Source organism: Phoca vitulina, unplaced genomic scaffold (genome assembly GCF_004348235.1).
Source record: "Phoca vitulina isolate PV1807 unplaced genomic scaffold, GSC_HSeal_1.0 scaffold7, whole genome shotgun sequence".
NCBI classification, from domain to species: domain Eukaryota; kingdom Metazoa; phylum Chordata; class Mammalia; order Carnivora; family Phocidae; genus Phoca; species Phoca vitulina.
Genome location: NW_022589710.1, coordinates 59666972 through 59681667, shown reverse-complemented (window position 1 = coordinate 59681667; position 14696 = coordinate 59666972). Strand labels below are relative to the sequence as shown.

Genomic DNA, 14696 nt, shown 5'->3' with positions numbered 1-14696 from the left:
CTGAAAGTAGAGCATGCCTATGAAACTTTTCACAAGTCGAACTGGAGTAAAGCAAAGAAGCAATTACCCTTAACTTATATGGAAAAATTTCTGAGTATTCCCAGACCCCACAAAATACCCTCTATTAGGCTTTTTCTGATACCTTAGGACACATCCTGCTAACAGATGCACAAAATAAGTGGGGATAAGGCACAGGTGCTCACCCAGGTCAGCGCTCTGGCGGCTTGACGCTGAGATGCTGCGGGGCGTTTGCAGGGAAGAGGCTGGGCGGGGCCCCTATAACAGATCTGCTCGCTGCAAAACAAAAGCTGGATGCTGTTTTTACTTTTGGCGTTTTCTCGTAAAAGGGAAAATTCTCTTCAGATTTCTTTCAGTTAGCAAAAACAAGTGCTAACGTAGGTCTTTTGTCCAAGTGAAGTGGGGTGAGGTGAACTTTGGAAAAGCGAGGTACTTGCATTTGCAAACCGGAACAGCACAATCTGTGATCAGACTCCGTAACTTGGCCCTACTTGGGCAGAAACTAGGGAATGGGCATCTCCAAGTCAGGAAAGGGGAGCACAGAGCCAGGGTCAGAGAACTGGAGACAAGCCAGACGTCAACCGGGCAGGTCAATGGTTGGGGACCCAAAATCCCGAAGTCAGCAACAGGCCAAGGCAGGTTCTAGAGAGTCAGGTGTTTGGATCAGGGGGAGCCCTTCACTCGTTTCTTCCACAAATAGTTGTAGCAATTAGAAGACAAGCCACATATTGGGGGGTGGAGGCACGGATATTTGCGAAAGACACATGTGATAAAGGACTGTTACCCAAAATAAACTGTAGAGCATGGTAAGAACATTTTTAGTTCTATAAGAAACTGCCGAACTGTCTTGCAAGGTGGCTGTACCGTTTGGCCTTCCCACCAGCAACGAATGAGAGTTCCTGTTGCTCCACGTCCTTGTAGACATTTCGTGTTGTCAGCATTTTGTATTTTTGCCCTTCTGTTTTTATTTACTTTTCACAAAGTCTGCTTGAGATTCCCTCTCACCCTCTGCCTCTGCCCCTCCCCCTGCTCATGCTCAAGCTCTATCTCTAAAATAAATAAAGAAAGAAATCTTTAATAAAAAAGAAAGAAAAAAAAAATCTCTGCCCTTCCTCTCCCTCCTAGGAAAGGCAAGATGATCCCTAATCTCCAGAGATTCTATCAGCCCAGAGACCTGAGTGGCATCTACCTAACAAATCTTACTAAGCAAGACTTCGCTTTCATTAGTGTCCCTCGTATATTAACTTTTCCACAGTTTGGCACTCCTGAAAGCCTCAACCCCTTTTCCTTTGTCTTGTCACTGCTCTAGAAATTTACTGTTCTTTGTTAAAATGCTTTGTAAACCCCAGGTTCTACCCATCCCCTTGAGTTCCTCGTCACTGACATGTCTCTCGTGTGTGAACGTGACACACAGGTTAATAAACTCTATTTGTTTTCCTCTTGTAATCTGTCTTTTGTCAGTTTAACTTCCAGGGCCCCAAGTGCAGAATCTAGGGAGGTAGAGAAAAAAAAGGCTTTTTTCCTGCTCTACAGTTTATTTTGGGTAACAGTCCTTTATCACATGTGTCTTTTGCAAATATCCGTGCCTCCACCCCCCAATATGTGGCTTGTCTTCTAATGCTATTGATAGTGTTTTTCACAGAGGAGAAGTTTTTAATTTCAATAAAGTATGGCTTATCAAGTTTTTTTCTTTCATGGATCGTGCCTCCGGTGTTGTATCTAAAAAGTCATTCCCATGACCAAGGTCATGTAGGTTTTCTCCTGTGTTAATCTTGTACGAGCTTTATAGTTTTGCATTTTATATTTAAGTCTGTGATCCATTTTGAGCTAATTTTTGTGAAGGGTGTAAGGTCTGTGTTTAGGTTTGTTTATTTATTTTTTTTGCATGTGGATATCCCAAGTTAACATTTTAAAAACAGATTTTTTTCCTTGTACTTACTCATTGTACAAATTTCTTAAAAGTCAGATAAACATGGGCGTATCTGGGTGGCTCAGTGGGTTAAGTGACTAACTCTTGATTTGGCTCAGGTCATGATCTCAGGGTCCTGGGATCCAGCCCCACATCGGGCTCCGCACTCAACACGGAGTCTGCTTGTCCCTCTCCCTCTGCCTGCCGCTCTGCCTACTTGTTCTGTCAAATAAATTAAAAATCTTAAAAAAAAAATCAGATAAACATGAAGAAGCGAATTAAAATCACAACTGTTAATATTTTGATGAATTACCAATTAACCTCTTAAATATGCATTTTTAATTTTTTAATTAGCATTTTTCACATTGCTTCTTTCATTTAGACATTATAATATGACCACTTTCCTTATGTAATTAAAAACACTTTCTAAATACGATTTTAATAGTTGCATTTGTTCTAAGTAGATAATGTATTATCATTTACTTAATTTTCCTATTGTTGTCATTTATTTTTAATTTTTATCATAATGCCATGATGAACATCTCATGTATGAAAAGCTTTTTTTTTTTTTTTCTGTGTTTCAAGTTATTGCATTAGGATAGAGCCCTATCAGTAGACTTACGGAATCAGAGGGGAAAAAATATAATGCTAGAGCTCTTACTACATAATGTCAGTTTGCTTTCTGGGAAGCTTGTACCAATTTATGGTCCATCAGTAGTGGGTGAGTGCCTATCTCCACTCAATCCTTGCTGCTCCTGAACCCTGTCAGTTAAAAATCTTTGTTAATTTGATGGGCGGGAAATTGTATCCAGTGGCTATAGCCGGCATTTCACTGATTGCTAGTGAGGTTGAACAAATGTTGACCAATTATTCATTTGTTGGCTGTTTGTGGTATATTTGTAAATCATGTGTTCACAAGCTTATTCATTTAAACCACTGTTTTATCCAGATGGCTTGATGTTTGTTGGTTTGGTTTTTAGGAAAACTGGAACAGCTTACATAAGAAAGGTATTACAACATAGCACTCCTGATGGATTTTTGTCCTCTGTTATTGCGGAAGTGATAGACTCTTTTGGAATAGAAGAAGTGAATACGAGCCCTTGTTTGTCTAGTTCCCTTTCCATTAATCGAACTGGAAATGTCTTCTATAAACTTACTCTTCAATCACAAAGTAAGTGTAATAATGTAGTACATCTCTGATAGCTAGAAAAAAATGAATTATCTTTTGGGAAGATTGTTCATGCTCATTTATAGAAGAACAGTAGATTTCAAAATTTAGTCCAATTGGCAAGCTGCTGAAATCTACATACACTTAGGTTCCTGGAGGAATTTTTAATTTCTAATATAATAAAATCTAGCTATAACTTCATTAATATTTCATCAATAGTAGTGCCTGTCATTTATTCCTATAATGTTATTTTGTCTTAAACAGTATTAAGGAGAAGTGAAAGAAAATAGGAAGTCCAAAAAAAAAAAAAATACGAAGTCCATGTAGATTTTGCCCTACATATTAAAATAATTATGTAGGGGGGCGGCTGGGTGGCTCAGTTGGTTAAGCGACTGCCTTTGGCTCAGGTCATGATCCCAGGGTCCTGGGATCGAGCCCTGCGTCGGGCTCCCTGCTGGGCCGGAAGCCTGCTTCTCCCGCTCCCACTCCCCCTGCTTGTGTTCCCTCTCTCGCTGTCTCTCTCTCTCTCTCTGTCAATTAAATAAATAAATAAAATCTTTAAAAAAAATAGAATGTTAAAAAAAATATTAGGTAGGATATTTCTATTTGAAGGATTATATACAATAGATATAAATTCAACATTAGTATCGTTTATTGTAAGGATTTGGCTTTTATTGTGAGTAAATGGGAAGCCATTGGAAGCGTTCAAGCAGAAGGTAACATGATTGGCCTTAGGTTTTAACAAGATCACTTTGGTTCCTGTGTTGAGAATGGGCTGGGCAGGTGATAGAAGTCAAGAAGGAAAGCAAAGAAATCAATTTCGTGATTGCAGTAATCAGGTGAGAGATTATATTAAATTTAAGATAACTGTTACTCATCCAAGTGGAAAAATGAGGTTCATATTTAGTAAGACAAACCTGGAGTTCAGGGAAGGCATCTGGACTGGAGAGAGAAATTTGAGCAGTCAGTACATGTATGATAGTTGATGCTATGAGACAAGATGACATCACCTGGAAGATGAGTACAAATATGGAAAGGAAAAGGCCAAAGTTGCAATCCTTGGCATTGCAACAGTTAGTGTTTAGGAAGACGGGGGACACAGGACTCAATCCCAGGACCCTGAATTCGTGACCTGAGCAGAAACCAAGAGCTGGATGCTTAACCGACTGAGCCATCCAGCCGCCCCATAATTTCTCCCACAGGACAGGAGAGTGGATGGTCTGCTCAGAGAAGAATTAAGAGAAAGTGTGAGGAAAGTCTTTCAAGAAGGAGGGAACCAATAGGTCAGGTCAGATGAGGAAGGAAAACCAACCAGCAGATCTGTGGGCAAGTCATTGGTAACCTTGACAAAATCTTTTGTTGGGTGGAGTAGTGTAGTCTGATTGGATTAGGTTCTAAACAGTAGGAATTGAATTTCTCTAAACAGAGAGGAATTGAAGACAGTGAATGAAAGCAACTCTTTGGGGGGGGGGGATTTTGCTGTAAGGGAAGGAGAGATTATGTGGCAGTTGGAGGGAATGTGGGAAAGGATTTTTGTTGGTTTGTATCAAGTGGGAGAAATAATGGGGCGGCTGGATGGCTCAGTCGGTTAAGCATCCAACTCTTGGTTCCTGCTCAGGTCATGGACTCAGGGTCCTGGGATTGAGCCCTGTGTCCAGCTCCACGCTCAGTGAAGAGTCTGCTTGGGATTCTCTCTCTTCCTCCTACTCTGTCTCTCCCCTCACTCTCTCTTTCTCTCTCTCTCTCTCCAATAAATAAGAAAAATAATAGAGTGGGAGGAATTAGAGCATGCATATACAATAAAGGGAACTATGATGGTCTCTTCTGACTACTTCTATTGATTTTTTCAGAATGAGGAGAACATTGGTGTGGTGGTATATTTCCTGACCTATCAAAGACATTTGACTATGACGACCTCCCCTTCCTTGAAACAGCCCTCTTGCGGCTCCTCTCACATCCTCTTATGTGGGAATGTTTCTCACGGTCCTGCCCTAAAGTCTAGTTTCTTTTAAGTCTTCATGCTCTTCCTAAACAATCAATTATTCATCTATCAATAAATATCCTGGGGAAACACTGGCTATATTATCCTTCTCTTGTAGAATCACAATAAAGATTCTAAGTTATTAAGGCTCTTGGCAGTTCTAAAGTAGAGAAGTCAGCTTTCTTATAATTACTTAGCCCTACATGGGTGTTTTTTTTTTTTTTTTCTGCTGAGGATTTTATAGAACTAGTTTCATAGTAAAGGTTTAAGTATAGGTTTGTGCTTGACATATTTGTGATATACTTTCTACAAAATAATTTGAATTCTAACCTCATATCTGGCCACTGTGTTCTCTGGTTAAGACCATAGTTTAAAAACTCAATGTTTTCATCAATTATGTCCACCAGTATGCTTGAAGAACATTGGCTATTTTATTTTATAATAAATTATTCCTGTTTTAGCTCCGGGTACTAATGCCTCATTTCAAGATCTGGATATAGAGAAGACTGTGGTGATTCCTGGTTACAGCAGCTTCCTGATCATAAGCGTTTTAGATGCTAAGAATGCTTTAGCTGTTGCTACCATGCCTGAAAGTGTACGCAACAATATGACCTTCCCAAAAGACTCCTGGTTCTTATACAACTTGGGGCACAGGAATGGACGAATGTGGTCTATATATGCAAAACCATGTAATTATTGGTTTCAACATGATCATTCCCTATCCCTCAATATCCTGAAATACATTGATCTGGGGAAATCTCGTACTTTAGAAGTTAAGGTCATACCTAATACAAAAGGTAAGTTTATTTTTACTGGGAAACATCAAAAGGAGATGTTGTTTTTCTTGAATGTAAAATATACTCTTTGATATTTCCATTATCTTTGGCTTACATAGTAGCTGGCATTCTGTTAATAACAGTATTAGCTTCTAATTATTGAACACTTACTATGTGTGAGGCTCTGTACTAAATTATTTTTATGTATTTTTAATTTAATACTTATAGCAACTCTAAAAGGCTAGATTTTAATCCTCATTTACAAATGAGAAAAATGAGGTTAAGTTAGCAGTCCCAGTTTACACAGGATTTTAGTTTAGATTTTTACTGTCCTCTGAAAAGAAAACTCTTTCATTCCTTTGATGTTGTTGTAGTTATTTCAAGTATTTATTTTAAGCCAAAAAATAGCTTTTAAATAGTATTCTATTTTCTCCATTTTTCCATGACATTTATTTATTGCAAAAGTAACATTAAACTTACTAAAGATGATGGAGAAATGGCACACTGGAAAAGTAAAACAAAAATTTTGGTAAATAACTGAGCTAGAAAGAGAGAAGGGAAAGATGGAGGGAAGGGAGGGAAAGAGAAGAAAATCCTGTCACCAGAAATGAAGAGGGAACTCAAAGCCAAAGAAATTAGCTACTTTGTGGCACCCTGAAAGGTGTGAGGCTCAAGTATGGGCCATATAGACAAAGGGATGGATTTTAATGCCCAGGCATTGGCAGAATATACTTTGTGGTAGAAGGCTGGAACCAAAACCATTAAGTAAAGCTGGGAGCTTAAATCATGAAAGGGGGATTATGAAAACTCTACCAATCCAAAGAGGGAGTTCAGGGGATTATCATCTCCATGAGACTCAAAGTGGAAAAAAAGGATCTCCTGTGAAAACCCCAAAGTCCAAGGCTGTGTAACCCCTAGAGACAAACACACTAGTTGTAGGAATCCCAAGCTGAGAAATAATTATAACACATGGGCTCCAGCTTAGACAAGCATAAAACCCTTGGTAGGAATATTTCCATAATCCAGGGAACATAGACTTCCATGGAAAAATCAATCTCCATGGAACATGAATTGAGGAAAACATTTTAAAACTATGTAACGAAATGACCTAACATAAGAAAGAGAACTTGATTTTTATTTTCATTTTATTTACTTACTTACTTACTTATAAAGTAGACTCCACACCCAGCATGGAGCCCAATGCAGGGCTTGAACTAATGACCCTGAAATCAAGACCTGAGATCAAGAGTCAGCTGCTTGACTGACAGCCATCGAGGCACCCCAAGAACTTGATCTTTAATCTCCAAGGACTTGAGACAATAGAAAAATCAGAAAGACACTATAAACCAACTATATGTAAAACTCTTAAAGAGACAAAAGAAGATCTTTGAATCATAATGAAAGGGCAAAACACGATTTTTTTTAAAAAGGCTCATTTGAAAAACAGAATCAAATACAATTTATACAAGTGAAAATTACCAAAAAAAAAAAAATTGGAGGACAACTCTTTGTTTCAATCAAGATTGTGGACTTAAATACTGGTAAAAAAAAAAAAAAAAGAAACTTCCTCTTGAAACTCTTAGAATCCTTTCTCATTGATTAGATGACTAATTGTTCATATTTCCTTCAAGTAATTTTGGAGTTTTAATTTTATAGTTTTAACTTTCCATCTAAGTCTTTAATTTATGTAGATTTTGCTTTGGTATATTGTAGGTGGTTAGCTAGTTGTTCCAATATCACTTCTTGAATAGTGTGATCTTTCTTAACTGGTTTCAGAATACAGTAAACAATTTACCTATCATCTTCACCATTCTGGATTGTTAAAACTCTGTTCCTTTGTTATCTCTTCATATTCTGGTATAAGTCCCACAGTGTTCTAAATATTTCAGCTTTAAAATATACCAAATTCATTGTTGAATGGTACAGTTTTACTCATTCAGTTTGATGGAAACAAGTAGTAATAATCAAATCAACTCAATTGCCTCTTTGTGAAGAAAAGCCTAGTGCATGCTACTCAAAGTGTGGGTGCCTAGACCAACCACATCAGCAGCACCTAGCTGCTTGTTAGAAGTGTAGAATCTTTTGTGGTTCCACACAAATTTTAGGGCTGTTTTTTCTATTTCTTTGAAAAACCCTATTGGAATATTGATATGGATTGCATTGAGTCTGTAGGTATGAACATTTTAACAGTATTCTTGCAATATATGAACACAGGATATCTTTCCATTTATTTGTGTCTTCTTCAATTTCTTTCACTGAAACTCATAGTTTTCAGTGTACAGGTTTTTTACCTCTTTGGTTAAATTTATTCCTATGTATTTTATTCTTTTTGATGCTATTGTAAATGAGATTGTTTTCTTAATTTCTCTTTTGGATAGTTCATTGTTAGTATATAGAAACACAACTGATTTTTGTATTTTGATTCTGAATCCGGCAACTTTACTTATCTCTATATAAGATCCTGTTATCTGCAAACAGAAGCAATTTTACTTCTTCCTTTCTGATTTGGATGCACTGTATTTCTTTTTCTTGTCTAATTGTTCTGGGTAGGGCTTCCAGTACCATGTTGAACAGAATTAGCAAGAGTAGGCATCCTTGTCTTGTTCCTGATCTTAGAGGCAAAGTTTTAAGCTTTGAGTATGATGAGTATGATGACATAGGAGTATGAAGTTAGCTACGGTCTTGTCATATATGACCTTTATTGTGTTGAGATACATTCCTTCTATACCTAATTTGTTGAGAGTTTTTATCATGAATGGACGTTGAATGTTGTCGAATGCTTTTTCTACATCTATTGTGATGTAGATGATCAATGATTTTTACCCTTCATTATGTTAATATCATATATCACATTAAAAACCCTGAATAGCTAAAGCAGTCTTTAGGAAGAACAAAACTGGAGGCATCATACTCCCTGATTTCAAACTATATTACAACACTATATTAATCAAAACATTATGGTACTGGCATAAAAACCATAACCCAATGGAGTAAAATAGAGAGCCCAGAAATAAACCCACACATATATGGTTAATTAATATTTGACAAGGAGCCAAGAACACACAGTGGGGAAAAAGATAGTCTCTTCAATAATGATGTAGGGAAAACTGGATAATCACATCCAAAAGAATGAAACTGAACCCTTATCTTACACCCCTCACAAAAATTAATGGAATGGATTAAAGGCTTAAATGTAAGACCTAAAACCATAAAACTCCTAGAAGAAAACATAGGGGAAAAGATCCTTGACTTTGGTCTTGGCACTGACTTTTCTGGATATGACACAAAAATCAAAGGCAACAAAAACAGAAGTAAATAAGTAGGACTACATCAAACTAAAAAGCTTCTGCACAGCAAAGGAAACCAGCAAAATGAAAAGACAGCTTATGGAGTGGGAGAAAATATGGGCAAACCATATATCCAATAAGAGGTTAATATCTAAAATGTATAAGGAACTCATGCATCTCAATAGCAAAAAACAAACAAAACCCCACAAATAATGCAATTAAAAAACGGGCAAAGAACCTGAATAGACATTTTTCAAAGAAGACATATGCATGGCCAACAAATATAGGAGAAAGTGTTCAACATCACAAATCATGAGGAAAATGCAAATCAAAACCACAGTGAGATATCACCTCAAACCTGTTAGAATGACTAGTATCAAAAAGACAAGAGATGACAAGCATTGGTGAGGATGTAGACAAAAAGGGAACCCTCATGCACCATTGGGGGAAATGAAAACTGGGGCAGCCACTATGGAAAACAGTATGGAAGTTCCTCAAAAAATTAAAAATAGAACTACCATATGATCCAGAAATCCCACTTCTGGGTATATATCTGAAGGAAACAAAATCAGTTTCTCAAAGAGGTATCTGCACTCCCATGTTCATTGCAGGTTATAATAGCCAAGATACAGAAACAACCTAAGTGTCGGTTGATGGAAGAATGGATAAAGAAAACATGGTGTGTGTGTGTGTGTGTGTGTGTGTGTTTGTGAGAGAGAGAGAGAGATGGCTAATTATTAAGCCATAAAAAGAAGGAAATTCTGCCATTTGCAGTAACATGGATGAATCTGGAGGATATGCTAAATGAAATAAGCCACATAGAGATAGATAAGTACTATATTATCTCACTCAGACGTGGAATCTAATTTTTAAGTCTAACTCACAGAAATAGAGAGTAGAATAAATGCTGGTTGCCAGGGGTTAGGGAGTAGAAAAAAATGTACAGAGGTTGGTGAGTGGATACAAACTTCTCATTGTAAAATGAGTAAGTTCTGGGGATGTAACATATGCCATGGGACCTATAGTTAATAATACTGTATTGGAGGTGCCTGGGTGGCTCAGGCAGTTAAGCATCCGACTTCTGATTTTGGCTCAGGTCCTGATCTCAGGGTCCTGAGATAGAGGGTCATGAGATTGGGACCCGCTTCAGGCTCTGTGCTGGACGTGGAGCTTGCTTAAGATTCTCTCTCTCTCCCTTTCCCCCTCTCTCGTCTCTGCCCGCTTTCAAAAAAAAATCATAATAATAATACTGCTAAGAGAGTAGATCTTATATGTTCTCACTACACATACAAAGTAACTATGAGGTGGTGGATGTGTTAATTTAATTGTGATATTCATTTCACAGTGTGTGTGTGTGTGTGTATATATATATATAAATGAATATATATATGATATCTATATATATGAAATCATCACATTATACACTTTAAATATATACAATTTTCTTCATCAGTTATACCTGAATACAGCTAATGTAGAGGATGTACAAACTCAGTCCCCTCTGCAGACCCTGGTAAATCAGAATCTGCATTCTAACAGTAATACCCAGTGACTGTTTAGGAAGCACTAACCAGCTCACTTTGGTTTAAGGGAAACGGTTGTAGATGAGACTTCAGGCAAATCATTTCCTACTTCTCAGCCCTGATTTACTGATTAGTAAAGATGGCAGATAGACTACATAGTCTGTCAAATCTCTTTTTCTAGTAAATTTCTCAGTATGGAGCGATTGCAAGCAGGTGGCCCGCAGGCAGAAATAGGCCTGATGCCAGGTCATGTTACCTGCCTCATTTTGTCTTGGCAACCATGGGCTGATGGCTCTTGAAGTTGAGCATGCATCCTTCAGTTTCTTCACTAAGCCATCCAGCTCAGTGTGACCAGTACAGTCCAAGTGACCTTTTCATGCATTTGAGACCTTGGCTGAAGAATGAGAAATGGAAGGGAGCAATATTTTTGTGAGAAAATATTTGTGAAGTTAAATTTTTCCAAGAGCCATCAAAGTTAACTCCATATAAATTCCTAACTATATTTGTAGCCATTATGAAGCGTTCATAATAGAGTCTGTAGCTGTTCTAGAATCCTGATTAGCTAGACATTATGAAATTGTTTAAAATTTTCATGATTTAATTATTTTTCTTTTTTAGTTTCCAGATGTTTTTAGTATAACTGACACACTATGATTTAATTTTAACCTTTAGCCTTGTTTCCATAGGTGTTCGAACACTCGAAATACCACTACTGAAAGTCATTGTTGGAAATGCAAATTTGTTGGAAGTTAAAGCTGAAGGCTCTTTTGATGATACTGATAGTTACGTAATGAAAATTTCTGCAGCTAGCAAAGCTTTACGTCAAGTAAGATTTTCTTTAATTACAAAAAAGTCTGTTAATTATGGAAAACTTACAATATAAGCCAAGAGAAAGAAGGGAAAATTACACATAATCCTACCTCTCAAGAATGACTAAGCACTTTTAACATTTGGGCAATTACAAAAAGGCAGTAAAACATTACGAGGGATGCGTGGGTGGCTCAGTCAGTTAAGCGTCTGCCTTCGGCTCAGGTCATGATCCTGGGGTCCTGGGATTGAGTCCCGCATCAGGCTCCCTGCTCAGCAGGGAGTCTGCTTCTCCCTCTGCCTGCAGCTCCCCTTGCTTGTGCTCTCTTTCTCTCTCTGACAAATAAATAAATAAAACCTTAGCATTATAGAATGAGTGAGCTTTGGATAAGACTGCCTGGTATAGATCTCACTTTTGGTGCCGTCTGTGAACTTGGGAAGGTCACTTTACTATGGTTAAGTTTCCTCATCTATGAATTGGAGATGATAATGACAATACCTGCCTCACGGGGTAGTTTCTGAGAATTCAACGTGATCATTCAAGTAGGGCATCTAAATGTGTGGCACGTGGAGGGCCGCCTGGGTGGCTCAGTCGTTAACTGTCTGCCTTCGGCTCAGGTCATGATCCCAGGGTCCTGGGATTGAGCCCCCCATCGGGCTCCCTGCTCCGTGAGAAGCCTGCTTCTCCCTCTCCCACTCCCCCTGCTTGTGTTCCCTCTCTCTGTGTGTCTCTCTATCAAATAAATAAATAAAATCTTTAAAAAAAATAAATGGCACATGGAAAAGGCTCAATCACTATGAACTGACAGTATTTTTCTTTTCTTTTTTCCCTAAAACTGGGAGAGCGTTGTACATACACTTTAAACATTTTTTCCCCTTCCACTTAACTATATGATTTAATCCTTTTGAGTCACTAAATATTTTTTCTGCATATCCCAAAATTGTCTTTATCATGAAGACTTCCAGATATAGACCAAAGTAGAGTTTCCATATACCTAGTACTCAAACGGTAGTCAAGATTTTGCTACTTGTGTTTTATCATCCTCCCCCCAACATTTTGGTTTTTGTTTTATAGTCTGAGATATTTTAGAATGAAAGCAAGCATCATGTCATTTCACTCTTTATATGACTCCATATACATCTCTAAAAAATATGTGCATTATCTCTCATATAACCATTATCATGCCGTTGTTGTTCCTAAAACTTTTTTTTTTTTTTTTGGTATCCTACAAAACCTAGTCCATAATCAAATTCCCCAATTTTCTCAAAGATATTTTTATAGTTGTTTTGTTTGAATTGGGAGCCAAACAAGATTCACATGGTATGTGATTATTTTCTCTTAAGTGTCTTAGATACTAGTCCATTTTCTTCATTTGCCATTGAATTGTAGAAATCAGATCAGCTGTGTTATAGATTGTCTAACATTTTGGATTCTTTTTTTTTTTTTTAAAGATTTTATTTATTTATTTGACAGAGAGACACAGTGAGAGAGGGAACACAAGCGAGGGGAGTGGGAGAGGGAGAAGCAGGCTTCCTGCTGAGCAGGGAGCCCGATGTGGGGCTCGATCCCAGGACCCTGGGATCATGACCTGAGCCGAAGGCAGGCGCTTAACGACTGAGCCACCCAGGCGCCCTAACATTTTGGATTCTTATGTTTGTTTCCTTGTCTCTTACTTAATTTGTGCCTCTCCCACCCCCAGCCACATTTCCTTTAATAGTAGAATCCTGCATAGATTCTGGTTCAATGTGTTTTGGTAAAAATTTTTTAAAATATACCATTTTTAATGGCTACAGAGTATGGGGGGATAGAGGTACCAGAGTCTACAACATCATCACAGTTATTAGTATTTCTACATTTAAAAAAAATTTTATTTATTTGTTTTGAGAGAGACACAGAGCATGAGTGAGGGGATGGCCAGAGGGAGATGGAGAGGGACAAGCAGACTCCCACTGAGTGCAGAGCCTGATGTGAGGCTTAATCTCCTTCCTCTGCATTGTTTCTTATAGTTCTCATTTAAGTGAAATTATGTGGTAATTGTCTTTCTCTGATTGACTTATTTCACTCAGCATAATACCCTCCAGTTCCATCCACGTCGATGTAAATGGTAAGATTTCATCCTTTCTGATGGCTGAGTAATATTCCATTGTATAGATATACCACATCTTCTTTATCCATTCATCTGTTGATGGACATCTAGATTCTTTCCATAGTTTGGCTATTGTGGACATTGCTGCTATAGACATTGGGCTGCTGGTGCACGTTTGGATCACTACACCCATAACCAGCAAGGAAATTGAAATAGTAATTTAACAGTTACTTTCAATAACCTTCATTTCTTTGGATGTTCTCAGGGTTCAACCTCATTGGCATTAGTTGTCTGGGGAGCATCTACTGAGTGCTTTGTCACGACAGTCGTGCCAACATTGAAAAACAGCTGTAGTTATCTCAAATCTATGCATCACATTCCTAGTAAACTCATCCCACTAGAAGACTGGATTAGCGGTGTTCACAAAGACAGTCAGGGTTTTAATATGATCAAAACTTTACCGGTAAGAAACCTAAGCAGATTGTTTTAAGGTTACCTGTGATATATTACTTTTGTGTGGTTGGCTGGCCATCCCATCTTAGCATTTCTTTCCTGAGATGCACAAAACACTCCAGTTATGGTTCAATCTTCCTGTCATCTTGAGGATGTGACAATTATTAATTTCTAAAATGCTAACACTTTTGAAATAATGACTTTTCCTGGTAACTCAGTCTCACCATCTTAAAAATTATTTTATGCTATATTATGGTGGCATAATCTTGGGGATTTTGTGCTATATACAGTTATTGGCCATTCTGTTGACCTGTCCTAGTTCCATCTTACTGGTTCCATTTCGATGTAGTTACAGTTTTAATTTCTGCCTTGTCAGAATCTGTGACACTTTAAAAAATGTGTATTATTATTCTTTGCTGATGAATTTATTACTTATGATTTTCTCTGTGTCAAAAAAAGCAACTGACTGAACTTGAAGATTTATTTACTAAATACACCACTAAGACTTTTTATAGGGTGTTGAAACTTTCTCGCATTTACTTTATGGTAGCTATTTTACATACTAAAATTTTTTTTCACTTATTTACAAGTTCCAAACAATTATATTGCTGTGGGCTAAGGTTGTTGAAATCCCAGAAAAATAAGGTGTAGGAAGTGCAAGGAGAATAGAAATTTACTCGAATGCCT

The 14696-nt window shown here is 37.6% G+C and overlaps 1 protein-coding gene across 1 annotated transcript in view; it reads left to right on the top strand.

Moving 5' to 3' along the window:
- The window catches only part of CATSPERB (cation channel sperm associated auxiliary subunit beta), a 95686-nt gene that overhangs the window by 64274 nt on the left and 16716 nt on the right, over positions 1-14696 (top strand). Inside the window, exons 17-20 of the mRNA XM_032404640.1 lie at positions 2908-3098; positions 5538-5873; positions 11349-11488; positions 13822-14019. Coding sequence (XP_032260531.1) covers positions 2908-3098; positions 5538-5873; positions 11349-11488; positions 13822-14019 — 865 coding nt within the window. The remainder of the gene's footprint in view (positions 1-2907; positions 3099-5537; positions 5874-11348; positions 11489-13821; positions 14020-14696) is intronic.